This window comes from Arachis hypogaea, chromosome 9 (genome assembly GCF_003086295.3).
Source record: "Arachis hypogaea cultivar Tifrunner chromosome 9, arahy.Tifrunner.gnm2.J5K5, whole genome shotgun sequence".
NCBI lineage: Eukaryota > Viridiplantae > Streptophyta > Magnoliopsida > Fabales > Fabaceae > Arachis > Arachis hypogaea.
The window spans coordinates 86,474,969-86,499,476 of NC_092044.1; the positions used below are offsets into that span (position 1 = coordinate 86,474,969).

The window sequence follows — 24,508 nt, forward strand, 5'->3', positions numbered from 1 at the left end:
TTATTCTATTTTTCTTGTTGATTCTCTTTTTAGCCAAATTGGCTTATGAACTCTTCATGTTAGATTTTAATTTCTATTTAATGCAATTTGAGGTATTTCAGATTTATGATTTTAATTTAGCTTTTTATATTCTTAGCTTTAATTGATGAATTAATTAAGAGGAGACACTTGAGTTGGAATGCTCAAGTGGATAGTTAATTTGGAAGTTGTTAGCTAATTCTCTATTTACTAACACTAGACCTTCCCAAGGGAGAGGACTAGGACTTGCGAATAAGAGTTAGCTCAATCACTTGACTTTCCTTTATTTAGTAAGGGTTAACTAAGTAAAAATAATAACCTTTTGATACTACACTTGAGAAAATTCCATCAAGGATAGAACTTCCAATTAATTATACCTCCGGTCAAGGCTTTTTAATTTAATTACATAAAACCTCTTTTTAATTTTTATTGCTTTAATTTACAATCATATGCTTGTGCCCATTGTCCAAACTCCAAATTTTTCAGAAAACTCATAACCAATAATAAATACACCTCCCTGCAATTCCTTGAGAGACGACCCGAGGTTTAAATAGTTCGGTTATAAATTTTATTGGGTTTTGTTACTTGTAACAACCAAACTTTTGTACGAAAGGATTTTTGTTGGTTTAGAAACTATACTTACAAAGAGAGCTTATTTGTAAAATTCTAGACCACACAAGAATCCGTTCGTCACTTCGACCTTATTTCTTCTTTTTCTCTGAGATGCTTTCTGGTGAAAATACTTCGTGTTTCTATCACCACGTCTCAGCTAGTTGGCTTTTGATCTTTGCGACCACCAAATTTCCTCCAGTTTCAATCATTCATCCAGTTTAGCTTCTACCCTGGTGTTCCTTAAAACCTCTTCGGTTTGTTGGATTGAGTTTTAGTGGGCTAGTTCTTTTTGTTCTTCTCTAATCTTCTTTGGGATATTCCCAAAAATTTTCCCCCCCATCTGTCTATCCTTCTCCCGCATTACCCTAACTTTTCTTCAAGCGTTCCTGTGCCATTTCTCCAAGATTCTTCAACAACCTTGTAACATTCTTCATTCGATAACCAAATCTCCTCAAATTTGAAATGACGGTCGCCTCTCCTTCTTTTCCTCTTTTCTCCCTGTAAGTCTATTAGAATTGGACTGTTATTTGATTTGAACCTTCTTAAGTGCTGGACTGTTGTTATTGGAAAGAGTTCTTTCATTCTACATTCGCTAAGGCCCTATCCAGATGTTCTTGGATGTTCCTATCACCCGACTACCCATTTGACCATGTAAAAGGATGACCATCAAAGCCTAGGTCCAACAAGCTATTTGATTGTATGGCCTCTATGAAGCCCTCTACTTGAGATAGCACAATTGGGTTTCCTCTTCTCTTCTCATTTTGATTTAACACCTGATTAAAATCTCCAAAAATAATCCAAGGTAGTCTAGAATTATATCCAAGCGCATTTAAAATATCCCAACTAACCTTTTTGTTTTGGTTTTCCAGGCATCCATAGAAGCCAGTGGCTTTCCACTTTCGATCGCTGTCCTTCTCGGTTACCTCCATATCTATGTGATTTGTTGACATGGATACTAACTTTCATTGCCCATGGATTTCCAAGCCCACGGCACTTCCAACTTAGTGTTTTCATAATTCTTGGCATGGGTGCCCTGCAGCCTCTGCCGTTCCAGCTTCTGCTCTGTTAGCCTTTCTCTTCAGTGGTGGTTCTTTATCATCTATTCCCATCTCTTCATTGTTGCTATTTTTTCTTTTCCTCCTATTTGTTCGACTTTCTCATTCCTCTCCACAGATAAGTCTGCCTCCCACGCTTGTCTTTTCCATTTCTTTCCCGCCATCTTTTCTCCTTCTGTCATTTTGTTTGTTATGTCCATCAGCATGTTTACATTCTCCTTGTTCTGTTCTTGCAGTTGTGGTTGTCTTTTCTTTTTAGCATACTTTTGGTCCTATTCACTCAACTTATCTTTAGATCCTTTATTCACCCTACCATATTCCTTCGAGATTTCCTCTCTTCCTACTTCCACTGGATCTTTGTTTTCAACTGTTGTAATCCCTTTTCTTTTTTCTAGTTCTACATCATTTCCTTCGAGGACTAGTCTTGGGTCTGACAATGCAGAGGGTTGGCCTTGACCTTCTTCAGTTTCAAGAACATTTATCTCAAAGATTATCAGGTTAGCCGATTTTTTCATTAGTTTTTCAGTCAGTTTTTCCTTCATCTTCTGCTCCCTCTCAGCCATTTGTCTTTCCTCCTTTTTTAAAATATTCTTCTTTGTTACTACCCTCTTTCCTATCACTTTTGCTTTCAACTAGAGACCTAGCTCCTTTGACTTCAGCTCTCCTCCTTCTTCATCTTTCTTCGCCACCTCACACCCGCTCTCCTCATGTCCTGTTTTACCACAATAATAGCAGAAAAATGGGATATTTTCAAACTTGAAGTTAGCCCAAGATAGACAATCTTCCTTGCTCCCTACATGAACCCCTTTTTTGAAAAGGGTATCCACGTTTATTTTAACTGTGGCCTTTAAGAACCTCTCCTGTTCTTTTCCAGCTTCAAATATCTCGCATTCCACTACTTTTCCATGCAAGATGTAATTTTTCTACCTATTTTTGATGTAACTTTTCCCATATCTGCATCTTTACCTCAGCTATGTTAAGGCCTTCTTGCAGGTTTGCTTCCGCTCTCTCCCATCTCTTTAATAGTAACCATGCATTCTTGAACATCCATGGACTTCCCTTCAGGACTCTGGTCAGATCTGCATCCTTTTTGAAGAAAAACTGGTATGTCTTTATTTTTAGCTCCTTCACTCTAAATCCTTTCGGGTTGCCCCCAAATGTTGGACATAGTTGTTTGTATCCATTGTATGTTGATGCGTTTGTTGGTGATTAATTTTCCTATTATGCTTGTCTTACAATCTTGGACCGCTTCCGTTACATCCTCTTCATCATAGGTTATTATATCCTCTTCTTCTACTGTTCTATTATCTCTTTTCTTTTTTCTTTGTTCCTCATTCTCCATGTTTTGCATTTTTAAGACAAAATCGATAGAGTACTAAAACCCCTCCCTATTTTAGTTTGGGGTGGACAATCATTGACAAACGAGTTGCACGATATGATTCGGACAAGTTGCACTACACTTCCCAAGTCCTAGGAGAGAAAACCTAAGACGAGGAAAGAAAGGATTATATATATATATTCTATATTTTAATATAGGGCTAACTACCAAAAATGCCTCTGAATTATTCAAACTCTGACAAAAATGTACTCGAATTTTACTATCGACAAAAATGCCTTTAAATAATTTAAAAGCACAACAACAATACCCAACAGTAAATATATATTTTCAAAAAATGTCTTAGAAATTGAATTTTGATGTGATTTTTTACAAGTATAATTAAAAAAAATGAGATATTTTTATTTTAAAATTTAGTAATTTTTTTCTAAGTATGTATATTTTTTGTGATTTTTTAAAAGTATTATTAGTTGTTAACAAAAAAATTACAAAAATAAATATACTCAACGAAAAATCACCAAATTTTAAGGATAATAATATCTCATTTTACTAATTATGCTTGTAAAAAATTGCATCAAAATTCAATCTCTAATGTATTTTTTGAGAATATATATTTACTATTGGGTATTGTTGTGTTTTTAAATTATTTGAAGATATTTTTGTTCATAGTAAAATTCGAGAGTATTTTTGTCGGCGTTTAAATAATTCGAGGGCATTTTTGATAGTTAACCTTTTAATATAAATAATTCGAGGACATTTTTAGTGGTTTGAACCGGCCAAATCTAATAAAAACCGGTGAACCGGTGGATTTTATTTAACCCGAACCGGTTTGAACTTTTTTTTTCCTTCACTTGAAACCACGTCATTTCGATTAAAATTAAAAAAAAAAAACAAAAACTAAACTAAGCTGAAGAAAGAGAAACCCTAGCTCGAGCCTCCATTCCCCTTTCCCTGTTTCCCATACCCATTCCCTTTTGGCCGTGAGAGAGTACCTGAGAGCTGAGAGCCTGAGAGTCTGAGAGAGTGTGAGAGAGTGTGAGAGAGTGAGAGAGACCCGTTCAGCCAGCGCCACCTCACTCGGCTCACCGTGCTCGCAGGAGGCAACCGCACCGCCCGCCACAGCCAGCGCCACCTCCATCGAAGATTCGAACGTCGTCGTTTCCTGTGTCCGTCGCCTCCTGCTACTGCTACTGCTCGTCGCCTCCTGCTATTGCTACTGCTCGTCACCTCCGGTCTCCCTCTTCTCTGCCGGCAGTGCATCAGCCAGAGCCAGGTATGTATTTTTATTTTTTTAAGTTATTCAGGATTTCAAATTTTTAATACTTTAGTACTTTAGTTAGAATTAATTGATTAATGATGTTGCTTTTGTATGTTGATTTCTGTTTGATTGCTGTTAGAATTTAGATTGTTTGATTTTGTACCGCTACTATTGAGATTTAAATAATAGAGAAACAAAAACTAAATAAATCAAATCCTCTTCCAAACTTCGTTCCTTGTTTTTTCTTTTTCTCCCTATCTTCAATTTTGATTTTATTTTATGAGGTGTCTGAATTAGTAGATTCCTTTTGTTCCATGTAAGGATAGAGGAATCAAGGAATCTAGGAATAGATTTTTGGACCCATAGTCCCTATGTTTTCCACAAGAAAGTAATGTAGAAGAAAGAAAAATAGAAAATTAATCAATTGATCCATCAGTTGGCGAGCTCAAAACAATTGGTTGGTCTTGCAAAATGACTTCACCATTCAAGTTTGTGCCTGATGCAGAAACCCCATCAGTTTGATTAGGTGTTTCTTTCTTCTTGTATATTTCAGGCCTTCTAAGTAGGGCAGCCTGGATTGCAACTTTCAATTTATTACCTTTATGCATACCCTTATCCATTTTTGCATCCTCTTCGGACACTCTGATATTCTATTGAACTTCCACTCTCTCAACTTCCAAAGTTATGATCTTTTTCTGATCACCATCCACCCCATGTAACCATGTAAGCTATTGCCCCTATTTCATCACTTCCCTTTAAACGTTACACTTTCCTCTCTCAATTCCCCTATTTTATTTTTCTATTTTTTATTTTCACTTCCATCCACTTCTCTTATCTCTGTTGGATTTTGACGTACTTTCAGTTTCTATCCTTTCTTCTTTGTGAGTTCATTTTGAATTTCTCTTCGTGTGCGCGTACGTGTGATTTTTTCTTTAAATGTTTATTATTATTTTGATTTTTGGGTTGTTGGTAGTGTTTTTTTTTCCTATCGTAATTGTGGAATGCTTGTTAGTGGTTACTTTGTAAGACCAGGTTCTGTGGGTTTGGATTGGGATCTAGGTGGGATCTCTTGGTTTCTGGTTTCTTCTTATTATATATTATTCTCATCTTTGCGTGATTTAGTTTATAATGTTTATGCTGGTTAATATTGGTTTCTGTGGTTTTTTTAATTTGTTTGTTTGTTTTTTTTTTTAATATATATAGATTATCACCTAGGTGGCTTCTTCGTCCGAACAAAAAGGGAAAAAGATTGCATGTGAAATTAGAATAATTGGATCTTAGTAATCAGGAAATTTTAGCTGCACAAATAGCATCTTTGCAGAAAACATATTAGCATGTGTTCTTCTGGTAAATTTTAACTGTTATTGTGAATTTGTTAATTTGCTAATTGTTCTTGTGTTGTTGTTCTGTTGTTCTTCTGTTACTTTTAATTTTTTTGTTTTTGTTGTGATTTTCTGTTCTTGATTTAAGCTGTGATCGAAGGTTCTTTGGTTTTGGTATTCTTCACTTTCCTGTAAGCTTAGCTTTTAATTTTTTGAGCATACATGGATCAAATCATTGTTTTCAGCAATGGTGATTTTTAGATTTTTTTTGGGTTGCTTTGTTTTAAATGTTCCTATTGTTGTTGTGTTTTTGCTGTGATTTAAATGTTCTTTTGATTCTTTTTTTTTTTCGAATGCCCAGTCAGTACTTGGTTGATTGGTTTTGCTCACTGAATGTATTTGATGATAAATTTTAAATGGATAACTCTATTACTGCTTTACTGTCTGTTTCTGTAGTTAAATTTTATTAAAGTTTCTTGAATTTGCACTGCCTATGTTATTGATTCACTGTTCCTTCATTGCTTTTTTTTTTCTTGTTGTTAATCATTGTGATGAGCTTTGTTAAAATTGGGTTGAAAACTACTAATCTTTCTTCATTTTTCACTGTTCTAACTTCTGTTCTTATTAAAAGATTTGCAATTGGAGATCTTTTGATTTATTATATGCTTCATGTTTTCATTGTTCTGTTCTTATGAAGAAAAAATTTGCAATTAGTGATTGTATGATTCATGTTTTGATTTTGTTATATAAACAAAATTCTGTTTTCATTGTTTGGTTGCACTGTCCCTGTTCTTGATCTCCGCCGACTTGCTACCCCTCCTCCGTGTTGGATTCATTATGTTTCAGGCTTTGTTGTGTTTTTGTTTCAGCCTCTGTTGTGTTGTGTGTTTGTTTCGGGCTGTGTTTATTGTGCAACACTATCATGTTTTGTTTTACTTTTTGACTTAGCTATATTAAGACAATATTCTCTATCTTTAACTTGTGCATTGTAATTCAATCGAGCTATTTTTAATGGAAGTATAATTATGTTAATTGTCAACAAATTTGCAGCAAGTTATTGCATATTTTGATGATTAATTACATTTAGTTGGTGATATTTTACATAGAGTTTTAAATTTGAAAGATGATTAGGATGTTTATTTATAATTTATTTATTATTTAATTAGGGAACGGTTTTTCCAGTTGAACCACGGTTAGACCGGTTAGACCAGTAAACCAATGAACCAGTGACTAAAACGTTTGATAACCGATCCGGTTTTTAGAACCTTGCATACAGCCAATAAAATTCTTTTAAAAATATTTTTTTTACAATATACTAAAATTAGATTTGACAGTATCATGCTGGAATAGTTATGCATAGTAAAGTTTTTTGTATACTGTGTAAAAAATAAAAATTCTATAAATATATTGAATCATTTATGATTTTGGTTTTCGCTCAAAGTGCTCTCTCCCTTCTCCATTTTTGCATCCTCTTCAGACATGCTGATATTCCATTGATCTTCCACTCTCTCAACTTCCAAAGTTATGATCTTTTTCTGATCACCATCCACCCCATGTAACCATGTAAGCTATTGCCCCTATCTCATCACTTCCCTCTAAATGTTACACTTTCCTCTCTCAATTCCCCTTTTTTATTTTTTTTATTTTTTATTTTCACTTCCATCCAGTTCTCTTATCTTTGTTGGATTTTGACGTACTTTCAGTTTCTATCCTTTCTTCCCTGTGAGTTAATTTTGAATTTCTCTTCGTGCGCTCGTACGTGTGATTTTTTCTTTAAATGTTTATTATTATTTTGATTTTTGGGCTGGTGGTAGTGTTTTTTTCCTATCGTAATTGTGGAATGCTTGTTAGTGGTTACTTTGTAAGACCAGGTTCAGTGGGTTTGGATTGGGATCTAGGTGGGATCTCTTGGTTTCTGGTTTCTTCTTATTATATATTATTCTCATCTTTGCGTGATTTAGTTATAATGTTTATTCTGGTTAATATTTGTTTCTGTGGTTTTTTTAATTTGTTTGTTTTTTTTAATATATATAGATTATCACCTGGGTGGCTTCCTCGTCCAAACAAAAAGAAAAAAAGATTGCATGTGAAATTAGAATAATTGGATCTTAGTAATTAGGAAATTTTAGCTGCACAAATAACATCTTTGCAGAAAACATATTAGCATGATGATTCCACTTGCATTAGTGTTCTTCTGGTAAATTTTAACTGATATTGTGAATTTGTTAATTTGCTAATTGTTCTTGTGGTGTTGTTCTGCTGTTCTTCTGTTACTTTTAGTTTTTTTGTTTTTGTTGTGATTTTCTGTTCTTGATTTAAGCTGTGATTGAAGGTTCTTTGGTTTTGGTATTCTTCACTTTCGTGTAAGCTTAGCTTTCAATTCTTTGAGCATACACGGATCAAATCATTGTTTTCAGCAATGGTGATTTTTAGATTTTTTTTTTTGGTTGCTTTGTTTTAAACAAGGTTCTGAAAACCTGACCGGACCGGCCGGTTTGACCGGTTTAACCGCGAACCGACAATACAAACGGTTCGGTCCTCCTACAGAAACCGTCTTGAAAAGAACCGGCGAACTGGCCAAAAACTGGCCGGTTGGGCCGAACCGGTGACTGGCCGGTTCTGCATAAACGACGCCGTTTTGTTATAAAAAAAAGAAACCCTTAACCCGACCCGACCCGTGGAGCACCCTGCACCCTGCACCCCAACCCCCCCTTTCTTTCCCCGAACCCATTCACTGCTGAATCATATTCATCTGAGTGAGAGAAGAGAACAGAGAAGACTGAACCCTAGCCGCCGAACCCTAGCCTGCCACCGCGCCCTCCTTCGTCGCCGCGGTCACCGGTCAACAGCGCAACCGCCAGCCTGGTCGTCAGCCCAAGTAACCCTCCTTCTTCGCCTGGTTCCCTGCCCAAGTAACCCTCCTTCTTCGCCTGGTTCCCTGCCCGTCCCATTGTCTTCATCGTCGCGCGGTGAGTGACTCGTAGCCTGCTCATCTTTGTTCTCTGCCTCTGTGAACTTCGACTTGCCTCTCTGAACTGACTTCCTCTGCTTATCTTTATTCTTTGCCTCTGTGAACTTCTTTGTTAGTAACTTGGTTTGCAGCTCAATTTCTGTTTGTTGGTAACTTGGTTTGCATCTCAATTTCTGTTTGTGGTAACTTGGTTTGCAGCTCAAAATCTGTGTGTTGCTCAATATCTGTTTGTAGTTCAATTTCTGTTTGTAGTTCAATTTCTGTGTGTTGCTCAAATTTCTGTTTTGTAGCTCAAATTTGTTACTATTTTGTACTCTGTCAATGCTGGAAACTTACTCGATTTTTCATATTTGTTGACTGGCTGAATTTCTCAAATTTGTTCTGCATAATTATTAATGTTCATTGTGTAGATAGAATTATTAATGTTTATTGCTGTGGCTGTTTTTAATTTCATATATGTTTTATTAATTTTAGTTATGGAAGATAGTATTAATCAAGAAGCAACTGCTGATAACAATGTTTCTTCTGCTATTTGTTTTCTGAGTTGCTATTTTTCATGTTATTTTTTAATGACTATTTGATTTCTGGTATCTCTGAAGATGTTGATTGCTGGAATCCTGAAATCTTGAAGCAAGAAGTAATGTTTCCAGAACCCGATAGTTATGAGCCAACCATAGAAGGAGCTTTACTAACAAATAATATCTGTTCAATTTTTATTAATGGAACCTGCAGATTTGAGTCTATGGATATCTCTGATTTAGCAGAAATCATATCTTTTCTTTTCACATACCAGAACTCTATTGGAAACAACAATAATCATATTGTACCCTTAAAAATTGTTATTACAATCTGTTGATTGCTTACATGAAGTATCTGTCTCTGGTTGCACATTTACTTTGTGCTTGGGTCTTGTTCAAAATACCTCGTGTTCAAGAAATGAGTTCAAACAATTGGTAGCTCAGATGCTAATGGTCATATCTGACTTGGTGCGAGAAAACAATGTTTATTTAATTTAGTGTCATCACTGCCTTGCTAATGCTAATGCTAATGCTTGGTTACTGAATGCTCTGTTTTGAACTTTTGATATGTTGTATAATGTACTAATTTTGTTGTTTTTAGTGTTTAATTTAGTGTCATCACTTTCTTGCTAATGGTCTGTTTAATTTAGTGTCATCACTGCCTTGCTATTGCTAATGCTTGGTTACTGAATGCTCTGTTTTGAACCTTTGATATGTTGTATAATGTACTAATTTTGCTGTTTTTAGTGTTTAATTTAGTGTCATCACTCATCACTGCCTTGGTAATGCTCTATTTAATTTAGTGTCATCACTTCTTTGCTAATGCTAATGCTTGGTTACTGAATGCTCTGTTTTGAACTTTTGATATGTAGTATAATGTACTAATTTTTGCTGTTTTTAGTTTTTAGTTTAGTGTCATCACTGCCTTGCTGAATGATGTTGCTAATGTACTGGTGTTGCTGTTTTAGTGTTTTGATAATGTAGTGGTGTTGCTGTTTTAGTGTTTTATAATGTGTTGCTATTTCATTGTTGCTATTTGATAATATACTGGTGTTGTTGTTTTAGGGTTGCTGATGTACTTTTTGATCTTTTAAGATTTATATTAGACTATAATTATATTTTATGGTGTTTAATTATAATTTATTTATTATTTTATTCTAAAACGGTTTTTCCGGTTGAACCATCGGTTAGATCGGTTGGACCAATGAACCAGTGAACCAGTGACTAAAGCGGTTCGATAATCGGTCCGGTTCTCTGAACCTTGGTTTTAAATGTTCCCATTGTTGTTGTGTTTTTGCTGTGATTTAAATGTTCTTTTGATTCTTTTTTTTCTCCGAATGCCTAGTCAGTACTTGGTTGATTGGTTTTGCTCACTGAATGTATTTGATGATAAATTTTAAATCGATAACTCTATTACTGCTTTACTGTCTGTTTCTGTAGTTAAATTTTATTGAAGTTTCTTGAATTTGCACTGCCTATGTTATTGATTCACTGTTCCTTCATTGCTTTTTTTTGTTGTTGTTAATTATTGTGATGAGCTTTGTTAAAATTGGGTTGAAAACTACTAATCTTTCTTCATTTTTCACTGTTCTAACTTCTGTTCTTATTAAAAGATTTGCAATTGGTGATTTTTTGATTTTTTTTTTTGGGTTGCTTTGTTTTAAATGTTCCTATTGTTGTGTTTTTGCTGTGATTTAAATGTTCTTTTGATTCTTTTTTTTCCCCGAATGCCCAGTCAGTACTTGGTTGATTGGTTTTGCTCACTGAATGTATTTGATGATAAATTTTAAATCGATAACTCTATTACTGCTTTACTGTCTGTTTCTGTAGTTAAATTTTATTGAAGTTTCTTGAATTTGCACTGCCTATGTTATTGATTCACTGTTCCTTCATTGCTTTTTTAAAATTGTGATGAGCTTTGTTAAAATTGGGTTGAAAACTACTAATCTTTCATCATTTTTCACTGTTCTAACTTCTGTTCTTATTAAAAAATTTGCAATTGGTGATCTTTTGATTTATTATATGCTTCATGTTTTCATTGTTCTGTTCTTATGAAGAAAAAATTTGCAATTTGGTATTGTATGATTCCTGTTTTGATTTTCTTATATAAACAAAATTCTGTTTTCATTATGATTCTGTTTATTCAGTAACTGATTGATGATGTTGATTCTTGGTAGTGTAATATATATAGTTTTAATGGTTGATTGATGTTTTTTTTTCCTGATTATTGGTGTTTATGGTTGTTTTTGTTGCTATGCTATATTGTGCTGTAAACAGAATATGAATATCATTAGCCATTGTATGTTGAAGTTGGTGGTTAATGTGTTTAGGCTATGTTCTGTTTGGGTCCATGGCTGGATAAGGGTCAACAAAATAGATCTGATCAAAATATAGTGCCGGATCAGGGCCAAAGCAAAGCCCATTAACACCATTTGCAATTTCATTGAAATTCTTGTCTTACCTTTTTCTTTTCCACCCAGCTTTGCTTCTTCTTTAATTGAATTTAATTTTGTTTGTTTATTTGTTTTTAGATTTCTGGTTGCAGAGTGCTACATTGAAATGGGTTGGAAAGCTGCAGAGAAACTTATTAGACACTGGAAAATTGTCAGAGGTGACAATGTAATAACAATCCCTGAATCCAACTAAATATTGTTTTGCCTTTTTTACATATTTATGTTATAAATTTCATTTTACATATTCATTTTCTATATGTAACAGGTTATGATTATAAGGGGTAAAGATAAGGGTGAGTCTGGGGTCATTAAACGTGTTATTCGTTCCCAGAATCGTGTTATTGTCGAAGGTAAAAATTTGGTGAGAAAAATAAAACACTCTTCATCCCTAACTATGGTGTGATATTTTTATACACCCCCCTCTCCCGGCGTTTTTCTTGTATTAGAGGTATCTATATTATGTCATATTTAGCATGTGATTATGGAAAAAAATTGATACAATAACAATATACAAACCTTTGTCATAAAGATATGGTATGATCTAGAAACCATGCACACCAATTAAGTGATGTGTTGGTCGCAAGGACACCAACATAGCATGACGTATGTGTATCTGTATCTATATTTGACCAAACATGTATTTCTCAATTGGTTCACACTTCAGACATGACTTGGAAATAGTATAAATAGGTTGGGAAATATCAATAAAAATGATATTTTGTAAATTTTCGAATGAACTTAGTTGTAGTAAGTAGTAACACAAGTGACATATGTTAATAATGTCTCTTAAATTTTCTGGCAGAGCCTAGAAAGTTGTATATATTGGTAGATTGATATTTATAAAATCATGAAAATTATATAAATCATATGTGTACGTATCTGTTTATAACAATGTTGTTCTCGTGCTATTTTAAACATTTGGCTTGTCTTGGTTTGTCATGTAAGTATTAGTGCTTTATTGGGTATTTTGTTATAATTTGAATGATTTGGTGTTCATGTGAGTTTATATCTATATTTGCATCAGTAACTACTCTTGTATTTTGTTGAGATTAAGTGAGAATTTTATTAAATGGGTGCACTATGCTTTCTAATTTTTTTTTACTTGAATGATTTGTTTGACGTCCTTTATACAGGTAAAGAAACATATCAAGGCAGGGCCAGGTCATGAAGGGGGGATCTTTACAGTTGAAGCCCCTCTTCATGCCTCCAATGTGCAAGTCATTGACCCAGTTACAGGGTATATGCACTTGTGTTTGAAAATTGAACCAGTGATTGTTGCATCTCCAGGTTTGGAATAATGTTTCACAGTAATTGATTTTCACTTTCACTTGTGCAGGAAGCCTTGCAAGGTTGGGATTAAATATCTTGAAGATGGTACTAAAGTCAGAGTATCCAGAGGAATAGGAACATCTGGGTCCATAATCCCTCGACCTGAGATCCTCAAGATAAGAACTACACCAAGACCCACACAACGTACATATCTAAAACCTTGCCCTTTTTTCCTTGTTTAAGTAGTAGCTGTAGCTTTTCTTTAAAGTTTCCATATATGGTAAGCATATGTTGTTTCTTCTGCCTTTCTAATTATACTCAGGAGTCACTTTTGGAGCTGATCCATCCTCCTTTAATATACACATTTAAAAGATGGCAGTTGACACAAAAATATGCAGATATATAGAATGGAAATTCATATTTGAAAAGAGAGTGGGGGAGTGGTCAATTTAGTTGTCCGACTGATTACGTTGAAGAAATTTTTTTCCTTTATATTTTTGTGATAAAAGAAGAAATATTTTTTATACAAAGGGATTAAGGGAATGATATTACATAGAGGATGGTACATAAGATGTCCTCAACATAGTTACTTAATTTCACTGGTTAGGTGACATACCACGTACTAATTAACAATTAACAATTAACAATTAACAATTAACAATTCATCTACGTATAGGAATGCCATGGATATACTTTCTACATAACATATTTTACATGTGGTGACCTGTTCCTGTATTTGAAAGTATTAGTTTCCTTATAACTATGGTCTTCAATACAGAAAACGAAGCAGGATATTATCCCTTAAATAGACCGTGTTCTTTACACTAGGTAGGTGCAAATCTATCTCACAAGACTTGCTGCCCAAAAGCCTTCTATTAAGAATGCAAGAATTTCACCTCCCAAATACACCAAATAATGGCAGACAGCACATTGCCATAAACATTTGGCTTCCATTCTTCTCCCAAAACCTACAAACTTAATTGATAAAATCTGACCCAAATTTTCAGGATAAACCCAACATTATTGTTGTTGTATCAAATATGTCAGACAATGAGTTCCATAGAAAATTAGCAATAGAACATTGCACAAATATATGTATATTCAATTCCAATTAGCACTAACATATAATATTGATTAGGGAATAGCCTTCTAATTCTTCAATAGCATACTGTTGGAGTTAATTGAACTAAGAACTCTTGTTTAAATAGAATATTTCATCATTGAGAGAACTTCGGATTCTCATTAATAAGAGTCTTGTTCAAAGAGTGGTCAGGAATTGGAATTATTTCATGTTGAAGAATTTTAGTTGTCCTAACTGTAATTGTGAAGTGCTTAGAAGAAGAATCTTGCTTCCAGAATTTGAGTTAGTTAAAGTAATATACTTGCAGCGAAGCATTCATATCTAAATGCGGAAGCCGAACTAGGAAGCTAGATCATAACACTGTAATTCATTTATCCCAATAATTTTGATTGATCAATTAAAGTTTATTGTGATATTCATTCAGTTAAAAGTTAGGTTAGAGGCAAGGTAATTGATGGGAGTTCTAAACCTGCATTTGGCAACTTCACAGGACAGAAATACAGAAAACCATGAGGGACACAAAATTGTTAAGAGAAGACATAGGTACAAAAGCAAGCAAAATGCCTCTATCCTAGGGCAGGTTTCCTCTGTACTTTCTGCCCAAAATATGGGGACTGTGGGGAAAATATTCTCTATCTTTACTGTCTCGTTGTCTTTATATATGTATCTTGGCAGTTGACATAGCTACCAAAAACAGGGCTAAATGCTCCTGTTACAAGGCCAATCTATTCAGTTACTCGTTAGCTATTCTTCAACCTAGTTTTGTTTGTATCTCTTACTTCCAATGCGGTGCTAAACTTAAAAAATAGTGTTTGGAAACAGGGGGCTGGAACTGAAACTGGGAAATTAAGACTTAGTATTGTGTGTTTGATAGCCAGAGATTGAAACTAAAATTTCAGTCTTGGGACACAATTTCTGTCCCTCCAGAAGGTGGGGGGACACATGGGATTGAAATTTCTAGAGACAGAGATTGAAACTTCAATAACATTTATTTCCCAAAATACCCTCACCTACTTTTCAAATTCCACTATCTCTCTCACTCCAATTTCTCTCGCTCTCTCCATTATTCTACATTCTCTCTCTTCCATTATGCTAAGTGTCAACTATAAGTTCCACTGCCGCCGACGAAGTATTCTTCTCTTTAGTTTTTCCTCTCTTTTTTCCCTTGGCCTTTCATTTATTTATTTGTTTTATGAGAATAGACAGTAGCACACCCAGATAGAGAATAAGAAGCAACACAAAGAAAACCCAAGAAATTCTGGTCACTTTGATAAGCTGAAATTGATTTAAAATTTGTGAGCACCAAAAGCTTTGGGCTATGAATATCATGAGGAATGCGAGCAAATGACCATTTCAATGCATTGCTAATCCCATACTTTGATTGTTTTTGTGATAGAAGAAGAAATTTGATAAGGAAAAGGGGAAAGGAGGAAAGGGTATTTAAGTAATTTTATTTGTTTCAGTTTCTATATTTATATTAAATCAATTAGGATACTGAAACATAACTCAGTCTTGTACACTTTACACCAAATACAATATAGAGACTTAACTTGGTCTTTGTCTCCCACTCTTTCAAATGTAGCCAAAGGGATATATGGATTCATTGGAATAAAAATAATATCATGTCTATACCTTAGACCAATTCCTATTGATTAGGTTTATTTGTATTTGGAAGTAGGAAAAAGGCAAAGTCTTTGTGGCAATGTGTAGTTTACGCCACTATGTGGAGTATTTGGTTGGAGCGCGTTCTGCTTATTTTTAATGACAAATTTTTGGACAATTAGATGTTTGGCATGAATATGGTGTAAAGCCCATGATCTTTACCATGATTTCTCTCGGACCAGATCCAAAAGCTTTTCTTCATTGATATCTCTTGTATTTTTATTTCTGCTATTGTTTCTAGCTATAGTAGAGAGGAATTCTTATCCTATGTTTACGTTTCAATGTTCTGCAGCTGGTCCCAAAGATACTCCAATGGAGCATGTGTTAGAGAAGACTTATGATGCTAAAACAGGGATGGGCATGCCTGATCTTTGAAGGGCTTGGATACCTTGTTCCAAGTTTTTAATTAGGTAGCTGTTTTGGCAATGAATTTGGTTATGGCATTAGTTTTTCACACGTTTCCATTTACCATGCTTTAATATGGATTTGATTAAATTCTCCTAGTATATGTATTTCAATGTGATCGAATCCAGGGTCATCCCATCACTTGTAACTTTTTGTTTACTACTAGTAACTAGTAATGCTAGTAGCAATCATAATATATTAATAAAAAAAATATTTTACAATTTTTATTTGATTGATAATCATTAAAAAAAAGGGACGTGATAGGTTTTGGCTAGATTTACTATCAATCCTTACATGAGTATACGTCCATTGAATAAAATTAAATAAGTTTTTATAAAATATTGATAATCTTTGCATTATAAATAAATGTTTTTGTAATCGAGACTATTTTCAAGGTTTTGAAAACTGGTTCGAATTAGTTGGTTGAACTCATTAACCGATGACATGTAATTTAATCTAACAAAAAAATTGACCAATCAAAGAATCGTATAAAAATTGGAACATCAGTTGGAAACTGGTGAGTCAAATCGAAAATTGACCGGTTTTTAAATGAATACAGAAAGAGAAGTAGATGAAAAGGAGAAAAGTGAAAAAAAGAATGAGCAGATCTAGATGTAGTTATGTGTTTTAATTTAGGGTCAATGTCACGGTGAGGAAGCAATTTTCGTTCCTCACCTGTAAAATATACGTGGACAAACGATAAACAAACGTGTGTGGTGTGTCTCAACGGAGGAAGAAAAGATCTGTAAATTGTTAAAATTTGTGTTGCGTGTTGATCGAAAGGGATTAATCAAGTGAAATTGATTAATAGTTAATGTTGTTAATTAAGGTTTGTGGGCTTTTTGTTACTGTATCTCAAATGATTTTGTTATCTGGTTGGTTTCCAGTCGATTGTTGTTGGTTTTGTCGATAAAAATGTGACAATTTATTTGTTTCACATGAAAGTTTGGGTTGGGGAAAAAATAACTTATTTTCGATGGAGTTGTGTGGTTTTTTGTTGGAACGGATTGTACAATAATGTTGCTTGTTATGGAAACAAATAGTTGAGTGACTTATAATTTGTTAAAACTTAATTTAATTTGGATTTTAGATAAAATTACAATTAGTAACGGAATTTGAAAGAAATTTTTGGAGGGACTAAAAATCTAATAAAGAAATTATATAATAGTATTTATATTAAAATAAAAATTATAAATATAATTATTTTATTTTAAAATTTATTAATTAAAATGTAGGATTACATATAGTAAAGGTTAACTAAAAAAGTGAATATGATTTTTGTAAAAAAAAAAAATTGTTTAGATTAATAAATCAATTTGATTTTAAATAAAAAGTCAATTTTAAAAAAATAATTACTTTTTACATAAAAAAAGTAGTTTTTGCCCATAAAACTTTTTTTATTTAAATAAACGTTTTTTTAATCTAAAAACTAATTTTTCTTTTCAAAGAAATTGATTTTTTATTTAAATTATACAAAAACGATTATGACTTATAAATTGTTTTGTAACATTTTAAAAGATTAATTTTATTTTCGATAATATTTATTTTAAAAAAATTTCAAGACTAATTATTTTTGGTATTATTTTTATTACAATTAAATAATATAATACAACAAAATAAAATTTTAAATTTTTAATAAAATAAAAATATCAAAATTTATTAGTATAAACAGTGTTGATACTACAATAACATTTAACTTGTAATGTTGATTTAAAATAAAATATTAACTTTTTATTAATAACTGATATTACTATTAGTTATACTATAATTTTTATTATTTAAAAAATAAAATAATGCATGAAAATATACGAGAAACTAAATATAATTCAGTGTAATATTGATTTAAATATATACATGCAAGAAAAAAAATTTTAAAGAATGGTGAAGATGGGTGTTGAACCCAAGTATATAAGTTAGAAGCATATTATTTTAACTAATTGAGTTAACTTGTTTTTCTTTGAGATAGAACTACTTATAAAAGTTTTAGGAGGCTGTGGCTCCATTGTCCCAAGAAAGTTCCGCCACTAGTTGTAATGATATCAATATTACGTTATGAATTTTATTTATTAGTACGTTAAATAGTATATGATAGTATACGATGATATAATTAGCAGGAGAAAGAAAATTATTGGTATCATGAAGTAGTTTAAGATTACGACAATAGGTAATAATTGAAAGTTTTCACACAGAGAATAATGTATAGTTTAAAAAGTGTAAGAGAATGTATTAATGGTATAATTGGACAATTAAAAAGTCTCTATGTAATTTTTTTAAACACAAAACAATGTATTGTATGAAATATTTTTGAAATTAAAAATTAAATAGAATAAATTTAAATTAATAATTTAATAGAATTCAATTTGATAAAAATAAACGTATTGGTATTATCTTTGTGGTATAATTAATTATGTTCATTCGTAAATAATTATTTTTTTGTTTTAGAAATAATTATTTTTTGCAATATGCATAAGAAAAAAAATCAAATTAATTACCATACTTTAAATGTACTGGTATTATTATTATTATTATTATTATTATTATTATTATTATTATTATTATTATTATTATTATTGATGGAAGGAGAGACTTTCATTTTACAGGGGTTATAATGTCTAGCCAAGCCAAATTTTGAACATGGTTAGGAGCCTCTTCCAGCCACATAATATTAAGATTGGTAAGGGTTATTTTTACTAAGAATAATTCTCCACGTACAAGCGTTTTCTCATATAAGTCTTTATAAGTTATTTATATTCACGCGCTTCCAGCCGTTATTGCACGTTCTTCTTCTTCTTCTTCACTGCATGTTCTTTTGTTATCGTTGCCATCAACACCACCACTTCCTCCTCTTCATTCTTCTTTTTTTCATTGAAATTTCTTCTAGTTAATTTTTTAGTTAGTAGTTTATGATTTTGTAGGTGAATAATGTTTCATCGTTGATGGTTTAATTTGAATATAATGTAAAAGTTTTGCATTGAAAAAAATATTTTTCTGTATTTACAGTAAATTTGGGTGTAACACGAAGATATTTGGGTGTATTTTAAGAATTTTTGGGTGTATATTTATTTTGATAAGTTCTGCATAATTCAAAACTCTTCTTCTTCCTCTTCCTCATATTTTACTGCTGCTTCTTTTTTTTCATCATCATCACTATCTTCTTCTTTTTTTTTTCTTATTCTTCTTTTCCATTTTGTTTTACTTTCTCAAGTTTCCTCTTGTTTTATTCTCTTAATAAGAATAAAAACAAAAAAATCAAACAAAGAAGAAGAAAAAATATATAATGCTGTAAAATTACTTAAAAGATGATGAACTTACATTTTTTTAACTAAAAGAAAGAAAGAAATAAAGAAAAAAAGAAGAAAAAATGCAGCATTAGAGAAAATATTTTTCTATATTTGCAGTAAATTTGGGTGTAACACGAAGATATTTGGGTATATTTTTAAGAATTTTGGGTGTATTTTATGCTGATAAGTTCTGTATAATTCAAAACTCTTTCTCTTCCTCCTTCTCGTCTTCTCCTGCTTCTTCTTCCGCATCTTCTTCTTTCGTTTTCTTATAATTTTTTTGGGAGAAAAAATCAAACAAAAAAAAATACATAATGTTACAAAATCAATAGAAAGAGAAAGAGGGGGAAAAATGCAGCAACAACAGTAATAAAAAAAACAACTATGAAGATGAAACACGCGAAGAAAAAGGAGGAGAAACGCAAAGAAGAAGAAGAAGAAGAAGAGGAGGAGGAGGAGCAATATCTAACCATCACCCGTCCAGATCTCTCCTTTGCAGTCAACAAATTAAGTCAGTTTATGCATGCACCCCTTCTTCCTCATTGGAAAGCAGCAAAGAGGATATTAAGATACTTACAAGTGACAAAGAAATTTGGATTGACATTTCAGTATTTCACAGATGCAATGATACAAGGCTCTATACTTTCTCAAATTCGGATTGGGCTGCTGATATTGAGGATCGAAGGTCAGTATCTGAATTTTGTGTGTATTTTGGCACTAATTTAGTGTCTTGGTCTTGTAGGAAGCAATCTACTATTAGTAGGAGCTCTACTGAGACAGAATTCAGAAGTTTGGCATCCTGTGAAGTTGAGTTAGTCTGACTTAAAAACCTTATTCAAGAGTTAGATGTTTCTCTTTCAACTCCTCCCACTATTTACTGTGATAACCTTAACACAATTTTACTTATGCACAACTCAATCTTACATGATAAGACCAAGTATTTTCAACTTGAAGTCCAGTTGATTCGAGACAAATTGAAGGACAACTCCCTGCATATTGTGCATATCCCAGAGATTGAATAAATTGCAAATATCCTCACCAAGCCATTATCAACTGTTGCCTTTGAGAGATTATGGGTCAAACTGCGAGTAGCTCTTCGACCATACTCCAGTTTGACGGAGTGTGAAGGATAACAAAGATAAAGATAGTAAATTTTTATTAAAAACAGAATGTTAGCTTGGTTAATTAGTTTGTTGTTATTAATTCTCTCTCTTGTACTAGTGTATACATCAGTAGATGACCTTTTAAAAAGTGGATAGCATTGTATTTGTTTTATATATTTTTAAGTATTCATAAATCAGAAGGGTTCCTTTTCTACTTTGTTTTGCTTTTCTTTCTTTTTTTTTTAATTTTGATTTTTTACTAAACTACTTAGTGTTTCAAAGCTTCTTTAAGTTGAAGCTCCACTTGTCCAAGTTTTGTTACGGTTGATTCTTGTGTGTGAATTTTCTGTATGGAATGGTAAATATGTGTGTTGTAATGGATGGTTTATATTTTGGCTGGTAGTGTAGTTTATGAATGCTCTCGAATTTTTAGACTGATTGTGGTATGAAAGAGGTTTTTTTTTTTTTTTTTTTGGACTTGGCAACGGGCCAGAAGACTGACCCGGCCCTCTACCCGTACCCACCCAGGAAACTAGATTCTCTAATCTCTCAACCCTCACTACCCGATCCTAGCCTGCGGAACCCATCTTCTTCTTCTTCGAGCTGGAGCTGTCCTCGATTCGCCATTGACACTGAACCTCCGTGCTTAGTTGGGAATCTTCATGCATGTGCTGATCCTTTGTTGATTCTTCATGGGCGGACTCAGCAGCTCCATTTCCGGTGTATCTCGCTTACATAGAATATCCTGCAAGTTTAGGCTCTCTCTACGGTTATCCGAGTAGTATCCACGGAAGATACTCTGCCCAATAAAAAATCATTTTCTGCCCAACCTATTTTTGTTAAAGGATACAAAACCCGCTCATAATGGACACAGAAATTTAAGCCCAAAAGTAGTTGGATAGTGAATTGAAATTAAACAAGAACTCTTGACGCGTAACCAAAAACAAGCTCCTGACCAAAAAATTTTTTTTATAGGAATCAGTTTTTCAAACCGTCCAGACATAAATCAAACCAAGTTAGGTATAAGTTGCAAATTTATCAATTATTGATGAATTTTACATTAAAAATCTAAAATAAAATAAGAATTGTCTCATTGGTTACATGCAGTGGCCGAGCTTGAAACAAAATTTTGAGGGGCCAAATAGAAAATAATTATCAAGATGCTTTTGATATGAATCATATTTAAGATAAACTCGTCTAACCTTATCTCTCTTATTTGGGTGATATTGCCAAATTTAAATCCGTTTTCCAGGATCTCGTTCTAAAAAATTAAGGTCAAACTCATCAAATGCAACTCTTTGAACTTTTGGAGGTTGTATCTCACTTTTTTCGTGATTCATTAAAGTAGAAGAACTATCTACAGGTATTGATATTGTAAAAGTTATATGTTCTCCTTCTTAAATATTAGCTTTCTTCTTAAAAAATGCATCAATTCTTTGATTTTTATGATTATTTTATATAAAAGTTTGAATATATATCCTCTAAAATATGTAAAAAAGAAGTTAGAATTACAAATATTAAAATTTATAATATTTATTGAATTTTTTTATCAATTTATACAAATACAATAATATCAATACTTATTGAATATTCTAATATTTTTTATCATATAAAAAATTAAATTAAATAAACAGTCAAATATAAAATAATATTAAATTACAAATAAAAAATACCTAATTTTTTATATTTGAACTCAAAGGTAGAGATAATGTTGCTTGTTGAATAGAGAGTTGCGAAATGCGAATACATTCAGTTCAGTCCAAATCCAACATGTTTTGAATATTTAAAGTTAAAAATTATTATGCAATAAAAGCAAGAGATGAAAATTGAACTTTAATATTTTAAGTCATAGCAAAATATTTGAACCAATTGAACTAATTTTTTATTTTTTGAAAAAGTATTACTAATTTTTTTATTAAAAATTTGAGGAACCATGCCCCCTTATCTCAACTAAGCTTCGTCCCTAGTCACATGAATACATACTTGATGTTTCAACTCTTATGTTCTATAGTTAGCGTAAAGAATTTAGCAACTCTTCATATTATTAATTCAATTATGTAATTTACTGACTCATTTAAAATATCAAAATTCAGATCATAATAAAGTTATATTCAATTACCATATCTCATTTTATCTTTTTAACCATACCTTGAAAATTAAACAATTAATTGTATTAGTGCTGGTTGTTGGAATAAATAATTTTATTAATCCAGATCATTTATATTGAATCACAAAAAATATAACATAATGCGAAAGCGTACTTTAATTCATAAGAGTCAAAAATTGATGGAATGATTTAGATTTTGTGGTTCTTTTGATCTTCCTCAACCAAAGCATTCTATATCCCTAGGCGGTTGAATTGTGACTCTTTTGATGGAAAAAGAGCAACAAAAGCGGCTTTGGTATATTGGGGACCGAAACCCTGAAGACACTATTTATATTTGAGCATGGCACCTATTAAACCCTTAAACCCAAATAAAATAGTATCTAAAGTCTAAAAGATAGTATATCTAAAATCTAAAAGATAATTATCTAAAGAATAAAAGATAATATCCGGTTTTATTCTCATTTAATTTCAAATCAAAAGTAATAATGACTTATTCAATTTAGCATTTAAAACAATAAATGAGATCACCATTATATAAGCCATTTAATTTGAAATAGCATAATTTGTGATTATAATTAATATATGTATTGCCCATAAACAAATTAGAAAATTAAAATAATTTCCTAACAATCTCCCACTTGGGCTATACATATATTCTTTCTTGACATAATCACATCTTATAAACTTTATGCGCGCATCTGAATGCTATTTCACTTATTACTTTAACAATCTGGTCCATCTCATACATTAGATATGGAACTACCGCAGCTTTTATCACATTAATATCGTGACTAAACCATGACAATCACCATCTTAACATACTTAATGACATAGATCAAATTTGGATGAGTAATATGAAAATTACATGCCAAGTGATCTCATGCATGTCTATTTCCAGCTGGTCCAACTTTAAAATTTTATTGAGATCAAACACAATACAAATATTGGAAAATGAACATTTCACATAACATGAAATAAACCATCAATTTAATTCTGCAGAAAAATAATTCAATATCTGTCATAGGACATATAGCATAAAATAAACTCTCACTAAACCAAGGCATTACAAATATTGACACCCATCCGAGCAGTGTGCTCATGAAAGACTTTAGGGATCAATTCCTTGGTTAGTGAGTCTGCTAGCAAATACTCTATTCCCATATGTTCTATGAAAATCTGTTTTTCTTTGACAACTAAGAACTTGATGTCTGTATGCTTCGATTTTGTCAAGCTCTTATTGTTATTGGAGTATAGTACTGCTAATTTATTGTCACAAAATATCTTTAATGACCTTTCAATGTTATCTACTATACGAAACTCAGTGACAAAGTTTCGCAACCATACGCTATAAAATCAGAATCAGAGTACCCAATGATCTCCAAAATTTCTGATCTCCGATAAATAAGCATGTAATCCTTTGTTCTCTTTAGATAACACATTATGCGTTTAACAACTATCCAATGATCTATGCCCAGATTGCTCAAGTATCTACCCAACACTCCCACTATAAATGATATATCGGGACGTGTGCAGACTTGAGCATACATTAAGCTCCCTAGTGCTGATACATAAGGTTTATCATGTATTGTTGTCCTCTCAAGATCATTTTTAGGGCATTTTTTGAGACTGTACTTGTCTCCTTTATTTACGGATATGTCCTTTAGTCTATAACTTTCCATGCCATGTCTACTTAAAATCTTTTCGATATAGTTCTTTTGTAATAATCCAAGAATACCTTTGAGAATGATCTCTTAGTATCTCGATTCCTAATACAAAAGAGGCATCACCAAGATCTTTTATTTCAAATTTGTTCGATAGAAATTTCTTAGTTTCATGCAACAAGCCTATATCGTCACTGGCAAGCAGAACATCATTAACTTATAAGACCAAAAAAGTATTTACTCCCACTGAACTTGTGGTATACACACTCATCTATGATATTTACCTCAAAACCATATGAGGTAATGACTTGATTAAACTTGTGATACCATTAACAGGAAGCTTGTTTGAGACCATAGATGGATTTTCTCCTTTCTCTGTTGGATCTCCTTAATGAC

The 24,508-nt window shown here is 32.4% G+C and overlaps 1 protein-coding gene across 3 annotated transcripts; it reads left to right on the plus strand.

Annotated features, from left to right (window-relative positions):
• The first annotated feature begins 3,885 nt into the window (after positions 1-3,885).
• LOC112711162 (uncharacterized) lies at positions 3,886-16,181 on the plus strand. 3 transcript variants are annotated; one of them, XM_025763736.3, is made up of 7 exons: positions 3,901-4,294; positions 9,172-9,209; positions 11,622-11,709; positions 11,809-11,904; positions 12,677-12,780; positions 12,880-13,016; positions 15,848-16,181. In XM_025763736.3, exons 3-7 carry the CDS (start codon positions 11,650-11,652, stop codon positions 15,928-15,930), a joined length of 480 nt encoding a protein of 159 aa, XP_025619521.1. In that variant the 5' UTR covers positions 3,901-4,294; positions 9,172-9,209; positions 11,622-11,649; the 3' UTR covers positions 15,931-16,181. The 3 variants fall into 3 exon arrangements, with proteins under 3 accessions (XP_025619519.1, XP_025619521.1, XP_025619523.1); XM_025763734.3 differs by lacking the exon at positions 9,172-9,209 and having other exon boundaries at positions 3,886-4,294; XM_025763738.3 differs by lacking the exons at positions 3,901-4,294; positions 9,172-9,209 and adding an exon at positions 7,084-7,164.
• Positions 16,182-24,508: the final 8,327 nt, after the last annotated feature.

What these genes read in the sequence shown, in the direction of transcription:
- LOC112711162 (XM_025763734.3), top strand. Translation starts at nt 11,650, where the DNA reads ATGGGTTGGAAAGCTGCAGAGAAACTTATTAGACACTGGAAAATTGTC. An exon ending in AAATTGTCAGAGGTGACAAT is followed by an intron (nt 11,710 to 11,808) that starts GTAATAACAATC and finishes TATATGTAACAG; the next exon opens with GTTATGATTATAAGGGGTAA. An exon ending in TTGTCGAAGGTAAAAATTTG is followed by an intron (nt 11,905 to 12,676) that starts GTGAGAAAAATA and finishes TCCTTTATACAG; the next exon opens with GTAAAGAAACATATCAAGGC.